The 23,730-nt window shown below is 40.1% G+C and overlaps 4 protein-coding genes across 25 annotated transcripts in view; 1 reads left to right on the top strand and 3 right to left on the bottom strand.

Annotated features, from left to right (window-relative positions):
• Positions 1 to 2,275, top strand: part of cog5 (component of oligomeric golgi complex 5) — a 91,182-nt gene extending 88,907 nt beyond the window's left edge. For all 5 annotated transcript variants that reach the window (XM_008401223.2, XM_008401222.2, XM_008401221.2 and 2 more), the window contains 5 exons: positions 63 to 300; positions 424 to 500; positions 1,088 to 1,214; positions 1,368 to 1,447; positions 2,001 to 2,275. In XM_008401223.2, coding sequence (XP_008399445.1) covers positions 63 to 300; positions 424 to 500; positions 1,088 to 1,214; positions 1,368 to 1,447; positions 2,001 to 2,127 — 649 coding nt within the window. In that variant the 3' untranslated portion in view covers positions 2,128 to 2,275. The remainder of the gene's footprint in view (positions 1 to 62; positions 301 to 423; positions 501 to 1,087; positions 1,215 to 1,367; positions 1,448 to 2,000) is intronic.
• ndufa5 (NADH:ubiquinone oxidoreductase subunit A5) lies at positions 2,273 to 4,766 on the bottom strand. Of its 2 annotated transcripts, none has more exons than XM_008401215.3 (5): positions 4,630 to 4,766; positions 3,865 to 3,909; positions 3,681 to 3,797; positions 3,536 to 3,601; positions 2,273 to 2,443 (listed from the first exon to the last, which is right to left on the bottom strand). In XM_008401215.3, the coding sequence occupies exons 1-5, from the start codon at positions 4,648 to 4,650 to the stop codon at positions 2,342 to 2,344; spliced, it is 351 nt and encodes a 116-aa protein (XP_008399437.1). In that variant the 5' UTR covers positions 4,651 to 4,766; the 3' UTR covers positions 2,273 to 2,341. The 2 variants fall into 2 exon arrangements, with proteins under 2 accessions (XP_008399437.1, XP_008399438.1); XM_008401216.3 differs by lacking the exon at positions 4,630 to 4,766 and adding an exon at positions 4,365 to 4,573.
• Positions 4,767 to 9,219: 4,453 nt separating this feature from the next.
• Positions 9,220 to 14,935, bottom strand: LOC103459571 (zinc finger protein aebp2). Of its 2 annotated transcripts, none has more exons than XM_008401224.3 (8): positions 14,173 to 14,935; positions 11,501 to 11,732; positions 10,465 to 10,587; positions 10,205 to 10,391; positions 10,001 to 10,125; positions 9,862 to 9,929; positions 9,636 to 9,749; positions 9,220 to 9,547 (listed from the first exon to the last, which is right to left on the bottom strand). In XM_008401224.3, exons 1-8 carry the CDS (start codon positions 14,688 to 14,690, stop codon positions 9,535 to 9,537), a joined length of 1,380 nt encoding a protein of 459 aa, XP_008399446.1. In that variant the 5' UTR covers positions 14,691 to 14,935; the 3' UTR covers positions 9,220 to 9,534. The 2 variants fall into 2 exon arrangements, with proteins under 2 accessions (XP_008399446.1, XP_008399447.1); XM_008401225.2 differs by having other exon boundaries at positions 10,465 to 10,572; positions 14,173 to 14,934.
• Positions 14,936 to 19,707: 4,772 nt separating this feature from the next.
• LOC103459572 (pleckstrin homology domain-containing family A member 5) overlaps positions 19,708 to 23,730 on the bottom strand; it is a 182,558-nt gene continuing 178,535 nt past the window's right edge. For 15 of the 16 annotated variants that reach the window (XM_081603665.1, XM_081603671.1, XM_081603667.1 and 12 more), the window contains one exon: positions 19,708 to 22,994. In XM_081603665.1, the coding sequence (XP_081459791.1) occupies positions 22,960 to 22,994 (35 nt within the window). In that variant the 3' untranslated portion in view covers positions 19,708 to 22,959. The remainder of the gene's footprint in view (positions 22,995 to 23,730) is intronic. The other variant, XM_081603666.1, reaches the window with a different exon arrangement.

The raw sequence follows: 23,730 nt of genomic DNA, 5'->3' as shown, positions 1-23,730 counted from the left end.
AAAATGATGCAGTTTTATGTTAATATTCAATATTCTGTTTTTTTTGTGTGTGTGTTTTCCAGGCCTCTGTCCAGCCCTGATAAGCCAGACGTTCCATGCTCCCTGTACATGAAGGAGCTGCAAGGTTTCATCTCCAGAGTAATGGCCGACTACTTCAAACGTTTCCAGTGTGTGGACTTCGTCTATGACAACACAGAGTCCATCGCCCAGAGAGCCATTGAGCTGTTCCTTCGCCATGCGAGCCTCCTGCGCCCACTGGGGGAAGGAGGCAAAATGAGGCTGGCTGCTGACTTTGCACAGGTAAGGATCTGCTGAAATGTGGGATTTGGACAGTTCAGAATCCAGTTCAGATTCCAAGCCCTTTGAACTGTGTTGTCTGTAATTGTGTATTCTGCATTATTACTGTGTGAATCTGTGTGTCAGATGGAGATGGCTGTAGCCCCTCTGTGCAGGAGAGTGTCCGATTTGGGGAAGCCATACAGGATGTTGCGCTCTTTCAGGTCTGTGCCCTCTGATTGCAAATTATTTGTGTGGATATAACCAAGAACCAAACTCAGTCATTTTAGTAATTAGTTGGTTCACATCCTGCTCTATTTTAACTATCTATTTTAACTAGTAAATGCCAGCCATGAGACTGTGACTGAGCTTTCATGGAAACAGCCTGGATGTTTGCTGAGTGGTTTCAAGACATTACAAATAAAAATCCTCCCTGGGCTCCGCGGTGACTGAGGATCTGTCACCTCAGTCTTTCACGTGGCCATCACAGGTTTGAGTCCCCTCCCAGGGGGAAGACATTTGCAGAAAGAAAATCCTCCCATATTTGCATTTTACATCAGCTGAGACCATTTGTCTCCCTTATTTGCATGCCCCCTTTTTATGAGCTGAAATGAAAAATAGACACAATTTGTCTGATCAAGAAAAAGCTTCCAGCCATGTTTTTAATTCTTCTTGTAGTACAAGAGAACATCTACTACTCTTGTAGTCGTAGACGTACATTAGTTGCAGTCAGACCTTTCAGCTTTTCAGTGGTGGAAGTTTTGGACACTGTATGTGTGACACAAGAAACATTGTGTGTACTGTGTTTCAGACCTCTGCTGTTTCAGACCAGTGAACTGATTGCCAGCAGTCCTGCAGTAGGTGACTTGATCCCCTACAGCACTGTGCTTCACTTTCTCTTCACAAGAGCCCCATCTGAGCTCAAATCACCTCATCAGGTCTATGCATACACACACACACACACACACACACACACACACACACACACACACACACACACACACACACACACACACACACACACACACACACACACACGCACGCACATACATAGTTTGGGATGATCCAGAACTTTGCTTGCCCCTCCACAGAGAGCAGAGTGGTCCATTGCACGTTATTCCCAGTGGCTGGATGATCACCCCTCTGAGAGAGACAGACTCGCCCTCATCAGGTGGGCTCCTCTCTTCTTCCACCATTCACCTTTTCAGTCTCACTAGGGTTGTATTTGTGGGCCGTGATGACCTCTTGTGGTCATCATTTGACTTTAGTAGTTTGTGGAAGTACAGGAGGCACTTCAGTCCACACTCAGAGTTCCTCCTCACTCTGTAACAGTCTGGATTTTAGAACTCTTTTTCTGTTTAAATGTTCCAATTCATTCACTGTTTAAGTCCAAACTGAACTTGTTCTGGCAGTTTTCCAGAGGAACCAGTGAGAAGCTCCTCTGGTCAAATTCTCTACAAATTTCCAACAAATTCACCTTTTATACAACTTGTCTGATTTCCAAGAGATGCTGTGTGCACGCTGCCATTGGTAATCCTCAACTGGATCTGACTGAAAACCCGCCGGACGCCCCACCCCACAATAACAGTTTTACTCTAATAGTCCTTTGCCAGGTTGCAGGTGCAGTCAGTCACTAACTCCTCTGCTCCCATCAATTAGAAGACATTTAACTCTAATAATGGTATTAGAAGACCAAGTGTTGTGTGTGTGTGTCCTCTCCACAGGGGGGCCCTGGAGGCCTACGTGCAGTTGGTGAGAGCTCGGCAGGGAAAAGAGTTTGCTTCCATCTATCCCATCATGCTGCAGCTGTTACAGAGGGCCACCAGTGCTGCTCAGGGGCCCAAAGCCTGAAGGAGCCAGCAGTGGTGCTGCTGTCAGAATCAGAACTTCTTAATGTTACTGCATGTCATATACATTTGCTGGATCCTGTGCAGGAACAGTCACTGATGTTTCCATGTACAACACTGAGTTAACTTTAAGAATAAAGGAACTAATGTTTCTTTGAGCATTTTCTTTATTAGAAGCACGTCTCACACACAGCAACAGAATGACACATTAACTCATTTCAGATGGGCCACTTCCACTGGTTGGGTGGAGGCTCCTCCACCAGTGGCTCCCATGGTTTCCAGTCAGCCATCTTCCTGGACAGACTCAGCTCACACTCCGCCTGCAACACAGAACATGATCCATCAGCAGAGCAACAATCTTAGTTTGCTGCTGCCTTAAAACCCACTGAATGCTCCATTGTTCCTCCACCAAGGAACAACGTTCCTCCTGCAACATTTCTAAGCGGCGCTTGTTCTGACTGTCATCTCATGATTGTAAATTATTCCACTTTTGCTCCTTGTGTCCTAAAAACCTTTTAAATACTCCCTGTGATACAAAATTAGAAGACTATCTGTTAAAGCAGTAGCAATACACTATTCTCACGATACGATATCTAATAAAAACCTTCAGCCAGCAGTACGATTCAATACATTTTTACAAATTTTTGAAAGATTTTAGAGGGACAGAGTGATTTTGGTGATATTTTGACTGTTCCATAGACTTGAATTAAAGTAATTGAACTGATGGTGTAATAAATGTTTTGTTATACATTTGCTTTGTTAATGAAATGTTAATTGTGTAGCTTAGTGTATTTGGTTATGCAGGAAAAAAAAACTTGTCTTATTCACTTAGATAATGGAATTTATCCGTTTCATTTCATTAATTACTTGTAACTGTTTCAGTACTTGTAGGATTTAATGTCCATATTTGCGGATGGAAAATCGATACTTTGAGGGGTTAAATAAAAAATGGATAAATATCGTAGAATCGATAACATTATACAGGTCTAGTATCTGATTCATCACTCATACATGCTGGATTTAAAAAGACAAGTAGAGCAAACAAAACATTTCCAGAATTATAAACCAAATCAAAACATTTGGTTCAGGATTTCGCTGATCAACATGTGCTGCAGCAAACTGCAGTCTCATCAGACACTGGCTGGAGTTCCAGTATCCATTTTTCTTCTGTTTCAACCACAAATAAGATCAAGAATGTTTTTCACATGGTCTTACTTCCTGTGTGCAGCATCCTAACCTTTCCAGAGGAAAAGATTTGCTGTGTTGATCATTCCGATAGCTTTTCTGCCTTGTTTCTTTTCAAGCTTTGAGTTTCAGTCCTGCTTCTTTGACATGTTGAAACCAATATTTGGTTTGAACCAACAGTCTGGAACAACCAGCATTTTTTGCTGTCAGTTTCTCCTGTTTCCTACCTGGAAGACGACTTCTTCAATCTGTCCGCCATTTATTTTCTTCTCTAGCTTCCCAACATCTGGCTCCTGTCAGCAGAAAGCAAATCAAAGCTTCAGCTTTAAATTGAATAATCGCTGGGTGACATGGTGAACTTGGTCTGCTGACCGTTTTCACATGGTCCAAGCGCTCGTTAACCAGCTGCTCTGTGTACTTCCTGTATGCGGCGTCCTGTGGCATGGTCTGCAGTGATGCCAAGATCTTTGCGTAAAGAATCCGTAGACGCTGAGAAAGAGGAAAATCTTCGAGTGACTAGCTTCAGCTGGGAAATTACAAACTGTTACCTGCTCACCTCATGAGGATTCTGGGAGACAGCGAGGCCAACGAGGCCGGTGGTCTGGAAAGGAAAGGAGAGATGCTGTAAGTTCAGGTTCTACAAACCCACTAACTCCCACTATCTCCTCCAATCAGGTAAACTTTCACTAAGCAGCGAGTAAAAGAACAAACATCTAAAATCAGACTATTGGGCAAGCTGAGCCCAGGAGTCCTCCAGGTTGAGTATTTTCGTCTAAGTACAATAAAGGAAAGTGTTTAGTCTAGAAAGAACAGGGAAAATGCAGGTGTATTATGATTCAGAATGTTAAGTGAACTCAATTCAAACTGAAGTTTTTTAATTATTATTTATGTGGCCGTTAATAAAACAAACGCGACAAATTTCAATTTCCCTGATATAAAAGTTTTCTATCAAATAGAAATGTAACCTGTCCATTTATTGTTCGATTAGTTATTCATAGAAGTTTGATAGATCAAACTTCTTCAACCTTTTTAGCACCGTCAGCGCTTTTCCCCCACCTGCATCATAGAGCTTCTAGCTGTGATGCATCTGGAGAAAGAACCAGATAGATTGATAGATGCTTCAATATAGGTTAGGATAACCTGTCTGTCTGTCTGTCTGTCTGTCTGTCTGAGTAATGCTAGCTTGAGAAGCTTCTTAAGCTCACGGCTCGTTCGCACAGCAGCAGCTGCCGAGTCATCATCTCACGCCTGATATTCTACTGGGTTTCACCCGCTGACTTCATCCCTAATAAACTAAAAGAAACATGACCTCTACACGTACCTTCTTTAGTAACCCTGCCATCTTTCACTGTCAATACAGTAGGACTTCCGGCAACCAATTATGACGTCAGAGTCGGTCAGCATATCATCTTTTCTGGTCTATGAAAGCATAGACATCAATACGTAGACGCCTCATGGAGCGTCCGCCATCTTCTGTGTGGCAGCAGTTCTGTGCTGTGTGTTTCAGCCGTTTTACGAAACAAACTGGATTCATTCGGAAAATATTTCCTATGTAGCTAAATTGGCCCGAAATAACCGCTGATTGTTAGCATAGCAGCTAATGTTTTCATACTGTTTTCTAATGAGAGAGAGCTGATGAGAAACGGCTGTTAGAGGAGAAGTTAGTTAAAAACCAGAGGATTTAGTGAGGAAAGGTCAGTCAGGATCAGAGCTGGAGCTGCTGGTCTTCAGTCTGTTTCCAGCTCAGCTTCACCATGTCAGTATTTAGCTATAAAGATGCTACGAGTCAGAGCCCAACATGCTGAAAATGTCTTTTTATGAATGTGAAGGAAACATTTATGTATTTTCTATTTCATTATGGATCATTTCTCTTTTCTTCTTGGCTTTAGCCTGTGAACCAGGACGTCTCAGAAGTCATTGAGTTCTCCCAGTGTGACCAGCAGACTGTGACCAGTGTTCCAGTATAAGAAATACATGTTTTATTCTTTCACTTTCTGTGTGAAGCTTAAATATCTCTATCTGAAGTATTAGTGTAACAATGTAGCTTATGTAATGAAATAAAAATAATTTACTCTGTTAGAATTATCTTCACTCTTTGCTGTCAATAGCAGAGTTGACAAACTGTAATAAATATTGATTCTCTAGAAAAAACTAAGAAAAATATGTAGTTTAATGTTTGACAATGACTGATTTATAAATCAAAAGTCATTTCTCAATAATGTATAAAAAAATACAGGAAAATTATTTGTTGTCTTGAAACGTTAAATGTACATTAAATTATGAAAGTATGTAAATATATTCTTTAATAAAACACTAAAAGTTTGTCTGTTCATGAAATCAATATAAAAATGATCAGAATCATTTCTATCAAATAAAACATTGTGCTCTTTATTCACAAATGCCCCAAAACAAATAATCACATCAAAAGTTAGAAACTGTCTTTAGTCATTTCTTTGATTGCCAAATATATTAATGTGTGTGAGAAAATGTGTCAATGACAGGAATTAACTTAAAATACTTTGTAGAACGGCACTTTGTGAAGTTCGGTCCATTTACCTGTATTAGCTACTGGCACATATTCCACATCCAACATGGCGGACGCTGTTACGTATCGCAGCAACGGGCCGGCCCGCTCCATGAGGCCTCTACGTATTCATGTCTATGTATGAAAGATCCTAGATCGATGTGATGCTGTGCGGGATCTATAATAGCAGTCAGACTTGCAACTATATGTATAGGTCCTATGAATAAAGCACAAAATTTGATTAAAAATCACTTTTATATATTTTCCAACTCAATTGAAATTTGAGACAAATTTCAACTGAGTTGGAAAATATATAAAAGTGATTCACATTCACCAAATTAGGGTGAATCTTACTCTAACTGTATTAATTATGCCACGACTTATAGTCCGTTTTCTACAAAAATACAGCAACATCAGTTGCATAAAAACACCAAAAACGAGACTTACGTGACAGGAATGTTGGAAGACAACCAATGAAGAACTAAAACAGCAAGTACAGCCTGCAGCCTGCAGCCTGCAGCAGGTGAAATTAATTGTCCCCCAATTGGGTGAATGTGATCGGATGATTCTTAAACTCTGAAAGCACCAAATAAAGTAAAATCAGATTTAGTCATTTGTATAATATAATCCCTGGGTGACATTGTACGGTGGCCGACAGGTGCAAATGCGCAACAACAGAGAAAACAGGCAAACCCCCCAAAAAGACGCGCACAAATGAAATGCAGCAAACAAAAAAAGAGACACAAACAAAAGAAATGCAGCAAGGTTTAGCTTTAATCAGTCAAACCCATTTGCTCAGGAATAAATTAAATACTTTAGGGAACCAAAACTTTTTACAGCTATTGTTTCACCTCCACTCAGAGGTGAAAGTAGATTTGAATTCTTGGGGGTACGATGACAAAAATAAATAAATAAATTGCATGTATTGCATATGTATATATTGCTTCTTTGTGTGCTTTGGAGTTTCTGTGCTGATTAATTTTTTTGCGAAGCGATAAAAGCTGGTAGTTCTTTAAAATAAAGCTGTATTTCCTTCAGCCCACTGGCTGCAATGTTGACACCATGAGATGCCATGAGACCTAAACTCTGAACATCATGGCATGGAGTGCATCCCAGTTTTACATGTCTGGCATATAACCATTCATTTTAGTTTTTAAACTGGTTCTATTGATCCTGTGTCCAGACAGAGGGATAATCAGTAGCCCAGCATCATGACCTGTTTGTTCTGAAGATCCTGCAGCTTCCACTTCTCTTCCTAACATGGCGCCTCCTCACCCTGACTCTCATACTGACAGGAGGAACCACAGAGCTCTGTTAGGTTAAAGCTCATCTTCTGAAGTTGGGATATTTTTCCTCCAAAAGGTTCCAGAGGAATCACCTCAAACCAGATGTTGGACTGGATTTTATTTCACTGTCATTTGTGAATGTTAGAGCCTCATTTTCAACAGTGGAGCTATAAAGGTTGAAAAAGGTTATTTTGGAGAAAATCTCATTAAATATCAATGTTTCTACTAAATAAGAGACCTAAAACAAAATTGTTGGATAAAGGAAAAGCCTCTCAGACTCTGAGCCCGACAGCACCAAACTATTTTTTTTATTAGCTAATTAAATAATTTTAATAATTTTGTGGCAATAGAAGCCATTTGTTTGTTAGAGACTTAATGAAACATATTTACCGTGTTTGATGTTTGTTGTAAATGACGTATAGTCACAAAGAACGAGGTAATTAGTCCAAGTTTGTCGCTTATTGAAAGTTCAGAAACTACAGCAGCTGTGATGAGCCACAGCAAAGGAAAACAACCTGAACAGGTGATCAACTCTAAGCCACTCCTACCTTTTTACTCTGTCTGTCATTTAAGCACAGCCGTTGCCATGGCAACCTCCTGCGCTCCACATGCCGACCAGATATTACGTTAAAAACATTCAGTCCGTCATCAGGTTTTCAGGCTTGATATTTATTTTGCGATCATTAATAAGCTCCCTGAACACAGCGGTGGTTGATTAGTTCATTTTAACTCCTGCTCTGCTAGTTATTTTGGTAATGGAACCGAAACGCACAGAATTGTGCAACACCTTGTTGAAACAATAATCACTGAGATTATTGCTGTTGGGTCATTAATATGAACATGTTTTGTCGATGTTTTTTGTTCTTTAATAAAGTTACTAACGTTTTAAGCCCGTCAGAAGAGGACGTGCTGGTCTCAGCGTCCTGGCTGCGTTCAGTTTGTCACCTAAAGCCGAGATCGACATGTTGCTCATCTGCTGTAGTAAAGCACAAAGAGTTCAGAAACAATATGAAAAGTTATTTATTAACCGCTTAAGTCGTGTTTTAGATTGTTCTTGAAAAACTAATCAGTCACGGCTGATTCTTTCCAGCTGACAGCCGCTCCTCTCTTGCAGCGCAGCGCCCAGCATCCACTCATAGGGAAAAACTATCGGGAGTTTTTAAAACTATTTGCCGGGAGACATGCGTTTTCTCTCGGTGTACCAAACATGGAGCTCCCGGCCAGCTGACAGCAGGCGAGGGGAGCTGCTGTTAATGCAGACAGGTCCAAAAACGTTGGAGCAATATTGGAATTAAGTGATTTTTTCAAGAACAATTTATTGCTATTTATTGATGAACGGAGCAGATATTTCAGATCTATACATCTACATTCTCGCCTGAAAACATTGTATAAAATAATTTTGCCGCCATTGCCGCTTTTCTGAACACCCGCTTTAAAGGATGCAGAGCCTAAATTGGGACACAGCTGTTTGTTAGACTCCCCCTAGTGGTCTGGAGCACTTCCGGTTTTCAGCACTTTTTGTTTGCTGCATTTCATTTGTGCGTCTTTTTTGTTTGCATGTTTTCTGTTGCTGCGCATTTTCACCTGTCGGCCACCGTAACATTGTGGTCCACATTGGTGGCGGCGACGTAACAGCAAAAATGTTGATGTCTGGAGCAAAATGGGGGCGGCTGGTGACGTCATCGGCCAAAATAATAACTTTTAATATCTCATAAGGGAAAGCTGCACAAACGACAGTTTTAACGGCACAAACGGAGCACTAACCACTCTTACCATATTTGCTGGATTTTTTGACAGCTTCACACAGCTGTTTTGATCAGGTCACTGATGGTCAACCCAGGTGTTCTGAGGTCAGTTTGTGCTTAGTCTTCCCCAGGAACTCTGTCCCAGTTGGACAGGCCAAACACCCAAAATACTTCTGAATGACAAATCAAACGGGCGTTGCCAGTTTTAATGCAGAGGAAAACATTTGGGGTCTCGTGGCACTCCGTAGAACCCGACCTACATCAAGGTAGTGGTACCAGGAGCCGAGCAGCTTCATCTCTCTACAGCTGCAGTCCAGGGAGCCACTGGCTGTTATTTGAATGTAAAGAACATGCACTCATTTTCAGACTTTTATTAAAAACATTTGCAGAACAGCTACATGGGAGTACAAAAAGTGTATAAAAATATATTACAAATCTTGTATATTTACAACTGCCTCTCTCTACAGATGCAGTTCATTTGTTTTTCACCCTAGCTGTGTTACCTAAACCAAGCAACATGCTTTCTACAAACTGCACCTAATAATAATACTGGTGGCCAAAAAAAGCCAAGGAGACAAGTTTCTAAATTCCTAAGATCCTCTTGGATGAAGAGGAGGAAACTTCACATGGAGCTGAGCAGAAACGTCTTCCCCTCAGCAAAGTCGAGTTCATCAGAAGAACATCCTGTGGAGAAAAACAGGCACCCAAAAAGATTGTGAAAAATTATTTTCAATGTTTGTTTTTTGCTATGTAATTACATGTTAACCCTTGCCTGTAAATGTTGGGGGCCAGAAGGACAGCGGTGTCTGTGGGCAGCTTGGACAGATGAACCACCTTGGTCTTCAGCTGCAGTCTGTCGCCCTCATTCACCCAGACGTCAGGCAGTCTGATGCACACAGGAACACTTTAACGTCACTGAGTGGAAACTGACAGACAACTGCTAAAATAACCAGTTATGAGAACAGTGGAGTTTCAGGAAGTTGAGGCTCAGGACTTACATGTCTTCAGGAGTCCAGTGCAGCAGCACCTTCACTTTCCCAGAATCCTCTTTCCTCCTGGCTATCACCTGGAAACCAAAAGAGAGCAGAGGTGGGTTCATGCTGTGGTTCCCTGCTCTGAGACAGAGAGAGAACCAACCGTGCTGTGGAAGACCACACTGTGCCCGTTGCCCTGACTCTCAATGTGTGTCGCCAGGTTGAGACATATGGCTCGATGCCGGATGGCCTCCATGGTTTGTGCATCAAAGAAGTCATGAGGTCGAGCTGGAAACAGGTGAAGAATCTCACTGTGAGAGATTCAGCTATGAGACTGAATTCATAATCATGTGTGTATCAAACATACGCAGTGAGCGTCTATATTTGTTCCTGAGTTTCCTCCTCTTTATCAGACCAGCCTTGGATGGAGATTCCTCCTTCACTTTGCCTTGACTGGATGTTTTGGAAGAACCTTGAGAACTAAAGTGTGTGGGGACATGGCGTGCCAGCCCCCCCTGTGAGGCAAAGGTGGCATTGCAGCCGCCAACCACACACTGCAAGAGAATGGACAGTTAGTTGGAGCGGGAACATTAACCTGATGTGGAAGAGGCAGGTGTGTGATGTTACCTTGAAGGGCTTGTCTCCGCTGTGGGTCAGCATGTGTCTCTGCAGCCAGCTCTGACTGGTGGACGGAGTGTTGTACACCTTGCAGTTCTTCCACAGGCACACAAACACCTGGGTCACAGAGAGCTGCGGCAGTCAGCATTGGTCAGAGTCTGAAGCAACACCATGTTGAAACATGCAGCTGTGCACCAACAATCACTGCATGCTGTGGTCAGCATTCAGATGAACAGCTGTCATGTTCTACCAGGGTTAATGAAACCAAACAGCCAGCTGGCTGCACCAATGACAGACGTGGAAACAATCAAATGGAAAACTGAAAAAATTGAAATTTAAAAACTTGATGTAGCAATTACAATTTTGGCCAATACTGATTTTTTTCTGAAATGTAGCAAGAATGTCACACAGTTGGTGGGTCTGCCAGTCAAACCGCTCAGTGGTTGATATTTAGTATCTCCAGGACAAACGAAATGGGGGCCTGTTAATCGGTGCACCCCTAATTATGATCACCAACATTTGGCCATATTAAAAAAAACAATTTACAAAAAAAACACAGCAAAGTGAAAACTGATTTTGGCTAAATAATGACAAAAATAAGTGACAATATAAACATTGTTTATTGTATTGAAACAGAAAGTACCTTCAAAACTAAACTTAATCTGGAAGTAAATCATGATTACAGTCAATACAGATCAAAAATGTTGGCAATTTTTTTATCCAGCTTTAATGCACGGTTCATTTCTCTCATTGGAAACTGCTGACAGTATTATAGGCCTGGCGGGCCACCAGGCTTTACTTGCTAAGGTTTTGTATACACCAGGAACAGTGACAGAACATACAGCTTAAGCTCGGTTTAGAACTGGATGTTTGCTTCACACACAAACAGGTAAGTTTGGAAAAATGATGGCGCCTGATCAGACCGCCACTTTTTGGTAACTTTTCAACATGAAAACACGGTGGGCTATGCACTGCCCTAATGCTGACGGTGTGAGCTACCAGAACCAGCAGCATCCAAGTCAAACAGACATACACAGAGACTGACCCCTCCTCTCTGTCCGTCCACATGCATAGCTCGGATGTGCTCAGCCAGGTCAGGGCTGCTGGAGAACAGCAGCTGGCAGTCATCCCAGCAGCAGGTGTAGCTCAGAGATTTGCTCACAGCAGGTCCAGAGCCTGCTACGGCCGCTGCCCCCCCACTGTGACCATTGAGCATGGCAGGAGTGGAACGACCGCTGGATGCTGTGCTCTCAATGTCCATCAGGGTGGAGCAGAAACTGGAACAGATACAGGAAACCATGACAGAAGCAACAAAGAATGATCTCAACTAAAAATGTCATCATGTTGTTTTGGATAGCATCCATTAGCAACAATGCTAGGCAATCACACTCGACAATTGCTGTTCAGGAAATTAATCAAATCCCAATTGACTGTGTATGCAATCCAGATTCAGATGATCGTGTCGTACAGAGGTGAAGAAATGCTAATCCTACATTAATGTTTTACAACTATGAACAATTTCATGTTATTGAAGGAAAAGACAAAAAATGAAACGGCTATTCAAACCCTAACCCTAACCCTAACCCCAACCCCAACCCCTGGGGCGGGGAATCAATTACCGACACCAACTTCATTAACTAGCCACATTTCTATTAAACCTCAGTTCCGTTTCTTCACTCAGACCACAGTAACATCAGATCTTGACAATGGAACTGCTGCAGTTCAGTAATTATGACTCCATAAGAAAGACAAGTAAAAAAAAGGCCTCTCACTGCCCAACATCATCAAGACTTTATGATGAATATTCTGTAATCTGACCAATCAAAAACTAGCTCAGCTTTTGGAAACAATCAGCCCCTGACTGATTCATGACCTGGTCAGCTTGCAAAAATGATAAGATACATGAACATGCTGATCACTTATTTCTTCTTTTCACGACATGAAGCTGCCATTTTGTTATTAAGCTAGTGAAGTTATTGTTCTAAAGGTCAATGGCAAATAAGAGTGCAGGCTAACCAGCTAGCTTTCAACATTATTCCAGGAACACATTAGCCTGTTCAGTCAACTTGAACAGGCCTGAGCTAAACATCAGAGACTAATGACTGCTATCTGCTGGGTCTTTTCAGAAAGTTGATCTTTCAAAGAACATTCTCTTTTCTTTGAAAGCAAAAAGTAGCATTCATAAGAAGGATGAACCCGACAAATCAGATATTGGGTGTGGAGCAGATTTTTCTTCAGTTCCATTTCATCTTAAAGTTGTTTCGTTCAGTAATTTCAGCTTTTTGGGGAACCAAAAAGCTGAGCTTAAGTTTTGGTTCTTTCTCCAGCATAGCTGCAGGACAGACCCTAGTTCCATGTGTTCAGGTCCAACACGATGCTGCTGAACTCTACCTTGTGTCCACACATTCATAATGAATTCCTTCATTTTTTGGAACCCAAGAAATAAAGTACATTTCAAAAGAGTTCTGAATTTTATGTCACTTATTTCAGAAAGTGGAACCGATACAAATTCATTACACTTTAGTCTTAATTCTTGTAATTTTGATAATAGCTACAAGATAAGAAAAACCCAAAATGCAGAGACGCAAATTTAGAATGTTGTGAAAAATAAACTCATGTTGTCACTTAAAAGTGCTGAAGTTTCTCAATGGCTGCCTCCACAGTCATTGCTGAAGAAGCTGGTTCCTTACATGGTGCTGTACATACAGCAACCAGCTATGGAAAACTGAGTGGAGGGAAAAAGTGTGGTATTAAAATGTCCATTAAAAAGTTTGGGGAAGCATTCTGAAAATGAAAAATTCTGTTCATTTTCTCTTGCTTAGAGTCCAAAGCCCCTTTTTTGGATGAAAATAAATTCTGTATTGAATTTGGAAATCAAGGTGCCAGTCTGGAGGAAGAGTTTAGTGGCACACATTGCATGTAGCCAGAGTTACGTTTCCAGATGTCCTCTGCTGGTTCTGGTCCACTGGGCTTTTTCAAGTCCAGTCAATAACAGCCATCCATCAGGAAATTCTACAACAGCATCTATGGCACGCTGTATTGAGACAATTGAATTTTCCAATTCCAACCTTAAGGTTGCTCCACTGTTCTTGATTAGCTCAAGGGTCAAACCGAGGATGAGAAACTCCATCCAAACCTGGGCTTTCTGCTCACCTGTTTAAAACATCCGGTTTGGTTCTGAGATACTGAATATTGGATTTTCATAATCTGTTATGAAAATTTCAAGAAAAAAAGTGACCCTGGCTTCACTTTCTGAAATGAGTGACAAATTGTCTTATGATTTTCTCAGTTGTACTTGAACATTTCAGAAATTCTGATGTTTTTCTCAGATATCAATGCATTTCTAGACGACATTGTAAATATTCACCTTGCTTATGATTGGCTCTGAGAAGAACTTTCTCCGGAGTTTTGACTGCTGCTTACTTTCTACATCAATTCAAACTAGTTCAAAGAGCAGGATGTTACTGCGGATTTAAAGGCGTAATCACATGGTACATGTTATCACCACATGTGCTTCACATGGTACGCTGTAAGCGTTATGATACTACGAGATCATTATCCTTAAGAAATCATTTCTTATAATTTGGAGTTTCCTCCACACACCGTCACCATAAAAAACTTTAGGTGATGAACTTGGACCGTGTGGTCGTGTCTCCAAACCACCTCTCTGAAACTCAAGTGTGCGGCCTTCTGCCTCCTCCTCCGGCTTTTACCAACCTGTCCTCGGAGTCCATGCGGCTGAGCGGTTCTCCTTCCATGGAGTTCAACTCCACACCGACCCACCTCCTGGCCGCGTGTTCGGCCTTCCCCGCGGGCTTTGTGCCGCCGCGAGGCGCCGAGCTGCACACGTTCTCCGTTTCTCTTTGTTCTGCTTTCAGCACTCGCGAGCCCTCTTGTGCGGAGTCTGTGCTGCTCGCTAGACTCCCCTGCGCAGGGCTTTCTCCAGGTTCGCCGAGTTCAAAGCCACATTCCACATCGTTGTTGCCCGGTTTGCTGTGAGGAGACGTACCTTCCCCGTCCATGTCGGGAAAGGGCGGCGGGTTGTGCCCGGGCCCCGCTGCCGTACTACTGCCGCAGTCCTTGGCTGGTTTGTCCTCGTTGTTGACACCCGGTTCCCGTTTGGGGTCTTCCGCTGCTTGTCCCTTCAAGCTGGTCCAAGCAGCTTCACAAGAGTCGCTTTGTTGGGATTCAGACTGAGAACCGTGTTCAGTCCCTTCAGCCCTCATCTGAGCCATTTAGCACAGCACACGCGCTGTTTTTGTAATGTTTCGCGAGAAAAGTTGATCCCGTTCTGCTATAAGCTTCAAATGTAAAGCAAAGCTGAGGGTGGCGTGACGTCAGAAAAACCGTGGGGGAAAAGCTGCTCTATTTCGGAAGATGCTTCACTCGGTTTATAAAGTAATTAGCCCTTAAACCAGGGGTGTCCAAAGTCGGTCCTCGAGGGCCGCCATCCTACACTTCCTAGTTCTCTCCCTGATGCCAGTAACAATCTTTTCAGCATGTCAGTGTTCCTGTTAGGCCTCTAATGAGTCACCATTTCATCCAGGTGTGCTAAACCAGGGAGAAAACTAAAACATGCAGGATGCCGGCCCCTCGAGGACCCACTGCCTTAAACAGACCACCCACAACAAATTCAAAATGTTAAGAAAAAAGTGTTTCAAAGCAAGTATTCTCACTGCAGTACCTCCAACTGACTGCTTCTAAAAGCAGCAGAATTCCTTAAATTTCAGTTTGTTGCTTTTAGCAGCAGGTCTTACTTATCTTATTAGGCAGGAACTTAGAGAAGTTCTGGTGAGAAGACCAGACCATTTACCACAAAAACGTCAATTTGGACTTTTCTAAAAAAAAAGAAGAAAAAAAGCCTTTTCACTGAATGTGAAATGGCGATCAGTGTACATTAGAACAGTGAACTTTTGAACGAGTGAAGCATCTTCGCTCACTTTAACGTCTGTTCTCTCATTTCCACGTGTTTCAACAAACAGATAAACGAACCAAACTAGAGGAATGGACGCGGTGTGGTTGGCTTTCTGCTGCAGTGCTCCTACAACAAATCAGTGCAAGGATGTACCATAACGTTCTGAGTAGAAACAAAGCTGAAGCAATTATCTTTGAGCTTAAGAGGTATAAACAAACTTTACATGAGTAGGAAAGAAAGAAAAAATACATCCAACTATTTGGACTATTTCTGAGTTATTATCACGGAATAATAAGTAATCTGACAGTTTTGATTTGTGTCGTTTTTGTGTTCGTAATCTGAATGGTTTAAATGTTCCGTTCCATCTCAATCTTACACAAACAGACACCAAATAGTTAAGAATAAACACGTTGTCACTGAGGCTCTGTGTATATATTTGGAATTTTAAATTGACATTTCTGACTATACAAACTAGCAGCTAATATTGCAGTAAGCACATTGCAAGGGAACGCAAAAGAAAAAAAATCTGTATTTCCCCTAGAGCAGGGGTGTCAAACTCAATTTCACCGAGGGCCACATGAATGTATGAAAATACAATGTTAGAAATCAATTAAACACCTCATATTGTTAAATAACTCTTTGGAGCGTCTGGTTAGGAAGCGCATTCAAAACCTTTGGTTGAAATGGCGCCTTTAATTCAAGTCTCCATTACAGACCAGAGAAAACTAAAGAGAATGCAACGTTGTGTTCATCCATTTGAGGAGCCGGCAGTTTGTCTTGAGGAAATAAATGACGATGCAGAGTTAATTAGACTGTAACATGTGCAGTCCGCTGCTCAACCACTGAGGACGCGGCTTCTCCGCTGCGAAGAATTAAAAACTGCTGGAAGTAACTCATCCAGCGGTTTTAACAAACGGAGCCTTTGTGCACGTTCTGGAGCAGCGCTGCAGACGTAACATCTGTCCGTTTCGGAGAAGCAAAACCACGTAAAAAAAAAATTAAAAATCCTGGTAAAAGGCCACACCGGACAGGGTAAAACACTCACAGAGATCAATTGATCTGTTTGGATCAGACAGATCCAACTGACTGATGAATTAGCGCAGATTTTTCTGCAGATGGAACCAGGAGGAAGTATTTTCAGACCCCAGCGGATGAAGTGATGCTAATTTAAGTGAAGCGGATTAATTTAATTTATTAAAAGTTATTGAGACCACAGTCTCTATATCTTTTCTCCGTAGTTTTTGTCACTACGGAGATAATTTGTGATTCACGGTGAATGACATAGCGGGCGGGCCTTGAGTTTGACACATGTGCCCTACAGGGCTCCGTAGTATACAGCTTAAGTTAACCTAAGTCAGCTGAAGCTGTTGACTTAGGTGCGAACATCTTTTAATGTCTGATCTTGTCTAAAAAGTCAATCCAGAGAACTGCAGCGTTCTCACTAAAATGAGCAAAATAGCGCATCACCCCAGCTCCAAACACTAGCCAGTGTTTAGAGCTGGCATCGGTACAACATTTAAAAACTAAGAAAACTAAAATAGGAGAAATGAAAATGTAAAACGCTTTATTTTGAAAGGTGATGTTTTACTGTGAAAGGTTCCCCCGGATGGGGAAAAGGTTTGAGAAGTTTTGGGGGTTGACGCCCCTAGACATGAATACGTAGAGGCCTCATGGAGCGGGCCGGCCCGTTGCTGCGATACGTAACAGCGTCCGCCATGTTGGATGTGGAATATGTGCCAGTAGCTAATACAGGTAAATGGACCGAACTTCACAAAGTGCCGTTCTACAAAGTATTTTAAGTTAATTCCTGTCATTGACACATTTTCTCACACACATTAATATATTTGGCAATCAAAGAAATGACTAAAGACAGTTTCTAACTTTTGATGTGATTATTTGTTTTGGGGCATTTGTGAATAAAGAGCACAATGTTTTATTTGATAGAAATGATTCTGATCATTTTTATATTGATTTCATGAACAGACAAACTTTTAGTGTTTTATTAAAGAATATATTTACATACTTTCATAATTTAATGTACATTTAACGTTTCAAGACAACAAATAATTTTCCTGTATTTTTTTATACATTATTGAGAAATGACTTTTGATTTATAAATCAGTCATTGTCAAACATTAAACTACATATTTTTCTTAGTTTTTTCTAGAGAATCAATATTTATTACAGTTTGTCAACTCTGCTATTGACAGCAAAGAGTGAAAATAATTCTAACAGAGTAAATTATTTTTATTTCATTACATAAGCTACATTGTTACACTAATACTTCAGATAGAGATATTTAAGCTTCACACAGAAAGTGAAAGAATAAAACATGTATTTCCTGTACTGGAACACTGGTCACAGTCTGCTGGTCACACTGGGAGAACTCAATGACTTCTGAGACGTCCTGGTTCACAGGCTAAAGCCAAGAATAAAAGAGAAATGATCCATAATGAAATAGAAAATACATAAATGTTTCCTTCATATTTATAAAAAGCCATTTTCAGCATGTTGGGCTCTGACTTAACTATGTTACAACATAAAGCATGTTGTAACATAGTTTAGACTTGGATGTGTGATTCTATGCATCAACAAGCACAAGTTATAGCGCTCTCTTTTCAAAATAAAAGCACATCTCCGGGTTATGTTTGATTCACACGTCAAGTTTCTCTCCGGCGGCTTTAAGAACCTTTGTGTTCATTAATTTGCAAAACGACATTATGTATCTGAAAAAAAAATTTATATATTGTGTGGGCAAAAAATCCTGTAAAGCATTAATGTTGTTAATGTGCAACCTCAGTTAAAACTGGTGTTAGAGGCGTCCCTGCGTCATCCTGGAGGGAGAGAAGTACCTGGTAAAGTATTGTTTATGTAATCTGAAAGATTTTTTGCATGTCAAATGTCAGCAATTTTGATAGAGGTAGATATATATAGTGTACAGAATTTTTTGCCCACATAATATGTTTTAATTTATTTTCAGATACATGATTTTCTTTAGCAAATCAATTAACACAAAGTTTTACATTTTAAAGCCGCAGGAGAGACATGAATCAAACATAAACCGGAGATGCGCTTTTATTTTGAAAAGCGATATAAAAGCGCACATTAACATCGAGTGCAGGCTGGTTTTACTGCCACTTCCGAAGAGGCGGCTAGTTTTATCCCACTGACAGATGGGTCCCGATGCTGGCTGTCGGCTCCTGAACACTTCTGATGATGCTGACGTCACTGTAGCAGCGCTAACGATGTCATTTCAAATATTAGTTTCCTCTGTGAGTCGCTGCCGCTCAGTTATTTTCCTGTCCGTGAAAACCCGCCTACTCCTGCCTGGGGTCCAATCAGAAACTGACATTTTAAGTTAACTTCCGTTGCAATCAAACTTGACTGTGAATGTAATAGAGTTAGATAGTAATGTATGAAAGTTTGATAGTATGTGTAAGAGAGTTTGTAAGTTTTGGCCCATGGAGCCAAAACAGTTCAAACAATCTTAATGTTCGACACTGAGAAAGAGCTCCGTCATGTCTGTATTATTCCAAAAAGGACAATCAGTGTTTGGACCAACATCTGAGCTTTATACCTTACTTCTGTCTAATGCATCATCAGCCATGGTCCATGTATGTTGTTAATGTTTTAAAGTGCTATAATATTTGACAGTCATAGCAACTAAACAATTTTGAAGTTAGAAAAATAAAACACTACTAACCTCACTAAAACTCCTTGGAAACCTTCTAAACAAAAACAGTAGATTTGTAGCCTACACAAAAACATTGTAGAAAAAAAACAATGTTTAATGAAGTATTTTTGTACAAATATTGTACAACTAAGGCTGGCTTACCCTGTACCACCTTAGTTTTTTATGTTTCCACTCTTTTAAATTGATTTCTTGTAATAGAGCATTGCATTTTTTAGCTGATAAAAAGTGACAGTGATTTAAAACATTATATGTTGTTAGTTTTTCCACATGTACATTATAAATATGCAGATATATCTTTCTCATATTATTTCAGACATTACATTGCTAAGGCATGTAATGTGCCTTACATGCACATTGTTAGAATAATCAAAGTGACATTTATGAGTAATAGAACGTATTTGAATAGTGAACAGGTTTTCAAACATCCTTACAACCTTAAAGCCGGTTTCCATGGAGAAAAGTGACAAAAACTCTGACAGCAACATTTGTCTCCCTGACTTGCCTTCCCAAAAACACGTGTAAATAATTCAAATAAAACAAATAAGACATCTTACATTCTCTTATGGTGAGGAAAGTCAATTTTATATTTAGAACTGTATATCAACTGAATGCATCATCCATTCAAGAAAATAGACTGAACAACTTTAGGAACATCAACATTTATTTCACATGTTATAAAACAGATGGGGTATGAACCTTTTGCATATTGACCCTTATAATAACAATGTCTTTAATATTAACTCTTTTTCAGGTTGTAGATAAATTATGCTTCTTTTTAGAATTAGTTTTACAGTTTATACATGTCTTAAATGTATTCATCCTGAAGCGCCAAAGTCTGCCTTATTGCTTCATACGTGTGCTGTTCTCCTGTGTATCACCATCTAGGACAGAATCACAAACTTTTTATTTCATGTTTGCAACCTAAACAAACCAAAGTGAGAGAGGAAAACAGAAGACAAAAGCTGCAAAAACAGACAAAAATCTGAAGCATTCTAATACTTTGCATGCTCAAGACTTCAACCAAGACTTACATGATATAAGTAAGTCCAAATAAATATTTCAAAAAGAAAAGAGTTAGTCTTCTACAAAAGAGAAAAACAGCAGCATGAAGTGGCACCATTTTGAAGGAAAATTGACTGTTTGTATATATTTATCTGCATATATGTCAAAGGACAACTTGTATTTTTATGAAAACAGGAAGTCTTCAGCCTTAAGCAAGACAGAAATCAAAACGAGTTTAAAACCAGTACACTTCAGTGGCCACTGCATGTGTTTGGAGGCAAATGGATGTAAACTCGCTTCAGTGCAAATAAACAGCAGACGTATGGCAAGGATTCTCACGCTATTTCTTATTCAGATTAATAGCTCTGTACTTTAACATCTATGTGTTTAGCAACAAAATTCTAATGACCCCAGGAACAAGCTCCACATTGTGACAACACTGTGAAATGGTTTGCACTTATTGAGCAGCTCTGATTGTACAGTGGCTCCAAGATGGCCAGAAGTGTTTGCCTGGGGCCTTGTTGAGAAACAGTTACAGAAAAGACATACTGGAGACATACAGAACACTTTAGCTTTTTTGTTTCTCATTCTAAAATGTGAGTTTCTATTGGGGCAGTGATAGCCTGCTTCTTCATCCAGAAGGTCTTCCTGATTTTGTCCAAAGTCGGTTCTGGACCAGCCGGCATCCTGCATGTTTTAGTTCTCTCCTTGTTTTAACACACCTGGGTGGATCCAGAGAACTGCCAGAGAACAAGGTCTAAGCAGAACATTGACCTGCTGAAAAGGTACCATTAGGGAGAAAACTCAGACATGCAGGATGCCGGCCCTCCAGGACTGACTTTAGGCCCCCCTGCTCTAAGGTTTTAAATTTAACTGAATTGCAAATGATGTATAAATTGTGCTAGTTTGATGGTAAGAAGCTTACTGGTCTGTAAGCAACCATCCTCCACTGTGAAGAGAGCTGATATGAGTAAAAGTTAATTCAATATGTGGCAAAGCTGCTGACATGGACTGAACAGCTTTGTTCACGTCCTCCACTGCCATTGCTGAAACTACAGGAAGATTACTATTCAAAAACAGAACAGAAAATCAACGCCATCCTTAAAACTTCTCTGTCTGTTTGCTTATTGGGCTTATAGTAGAAATTCTACCAGAGGGAATCAAAGTCTTTGGGAGAAAGCCAAGACTGAGCTTTGAAGGGAGATTTGAATTGAGCGGAATAGCATAGGAAGGCAAGACTAGGCTAGGTCCAAGCCCAGGCTATAGGTCCAAGCCCAGGCTATAGGTCCAAGCCCAGGCTAGGTCCAAGCCCAGGCTATAGGTCCAAGCCCAGGCTATAGGTCCAAGCCCAGGCTAGGACAGTGCAGAAGCTTCCATCTGTCTGGGACTCAACTTGTATTTGCTTTAGATTTTTGCCACACAGACACAGTGTAGGTGATACAGAGGTTTACTGTTACTGTCAAGGAAAGCTGGGGGCCACTAGGATTTGTCTTTGATGCCGTTAGAAAGCCACAAAGTCAATCACATATTTTTTGAAGATTGAAGATTTGATGATGACACAAAATGTGAAACAGTATGTTGTCATTCAGATCACTGTAAAGTGAGAAATAGTCTAACCAGTAGGCCATTTGGTTTTTGACACTTTGGAAGAGCCATCTGAAAGTAATAACCCTTTAACATTTGTCCACAAACTTCAGTGGACCAATACAAAGGTCTGCATAATTGTGATGTAATTGTAAATAATTATTTCTAAAAAAATAAAACCCCACAAAAACAAACAAACAAACAAACAAACAAACAAACAAACAAACAAACAAACAAACAAACAAACAAACAAAAAAACAAACAAAAAAAAACAGTACAAAACATGTTTTTAAAAAGTTAGAGGTGCCTTGGGTTCAGTCCCCTTACACTGACCCCTCTAAATAAAATCCAGAGCAGTCTTAAACTTCAGCAAGGAAAGGGAGGATGGATGGAGCTAAATCCAAAACAATCCTTATTTCTCTGTTGTTTCCTCTTAATGAAGGATACCATTTCCTTCATTATTGCCATAATTTCTTCAATTTCAAACAAGCAATTTAAACATGTCTGAAAATGATTCAAGAGTCAGAAATCTTCTTTAATTTGCTATGTTTTCCAGAATATTCCTAAGATTAATGGACAGAAACAGTCAAGAATTTCCCTCAGTGGCTCTGACAGCATGTTTGATTCGTCTAACATGTAGAAAACAACCTGGATTGTTTTCTACAGAAACCCCACATGACGGCATCATCGACAGTCAGTTTGCGTTCTGATGAGGCTTGTTTGTCAGATTAAAGGTAAACTTTGAAAACAACATCCTTCAACATATTAAACATACTTTTTATTAAGCCCACATTGCTGTAATAACATGTACATGTATCATTGGTATGATATATTCTAAACTTAAATGTTTTCTTTAGATCTAAGCATAAACTTATAATTAACAAAAATACAGTCTAAAAAAACAAGATGTGATTATTTAATTGATATACGTTTTATTTACTGAATTGAGTCACTGAAATGAGACTTTTTTTCATTTTTCCCCTTTTGATCCATCTCAGGGTTTGCCCATTGGTAAAAACATGATCTACATGATTCACAATCTTTTTATGCAAACATGTTTAGGGAATAAAAGGAGCTTCTCAGTTTGAAAAATGTCTAAAAAGTACTAACGATTAATAAGCTCTCTGTGTCAGGATTCAAAGACCAGCCATTGATTGTTACCACCGAGTGTCGATCTCTGTGCAGGCATGTAGCTGGAGTCTCTAAGTGGTTCTGTCAGGAACGCAGAAAGCCATGGAAACATGCTCTGTGCTGGTTGGCTACATTTGGGCTTTATGGGATGTTGTTTTGGACACTGAAGCTGAAAAGCTCACGTGTCGCTGCTAACCAAGGTAAACGTCTGCACTACAGGGAGGAAGGAGAAGAGACACAGGAAAGCATGTTAGTCATGTCTTGCACTGTTTTACTTAATAAAAAAGATCATGTCATAAAAATCTCAAAAAATAAAATGTATGATGGCTAAACAGTTCAAACAATAATAACCTTTCTCTTTTTGTTGAAAGCAGTTTTAAATTTGTGCTGCTACTATGACAAAAATAGTCAGTGGCTCATTGTGTGATCCAAAACAAATAAAATCATCACATTTTACTGTATGGATAACACAGAAATAGAAGAGAAGTGCTTCACAATGTGGAAAAAATATATATTGTGGAAAGTAATTAGTTACTAGTTACTAACCAAACTTTATGTGTACATTTGTTACTGTAATCACAGTTTGTCTAATTTGTACATTAAGTTGTCTACAAAACCCAAACTATTACTTGAATTTGTTTGAGTAAAGTTAGTCAGTTAAATTTGAAATTGTATCCATTAATGAGTACAAATATAACATGAATACATGTTAGAAGATCTCATTTCATCAGTTTCATCAATGGGAAGACAGAGGAGCAAAAGCTATCAAGTTTAGTTCAAGTTAACATCTGAGAAAAAGAAAAGCCCTGGCCGAATTTAATGCATCAGTTTAACTGTTAGTACATTGGAAGCTTGAATAATATTTGAGCAACAAATGGAAATGTCAATTTTATCAGGTACTGACCTTATCTGAAGGAATCTGTCTTTGGATAAATGTGAGCAAAGAATC

The sequence above is a fragment of the Poecilia reticulata genome, chromosome 23 (assembly GCF_904066995.2).
Source record: "Poecilia reticulata chromosome 23, P_reticulata-male-v2, whole genome shotgun sequence".
NCBI lineage: Eukaryota > Metazoa > Chordata > Actinopteri > Cyprinodontiformes > Poeciliidae > Poecilia > Poecilia reticulata.
Note: the sequence above shows the minus strand (reverse complement) of the source record. Positions and strands in the feature narration are given on the sequence as shown.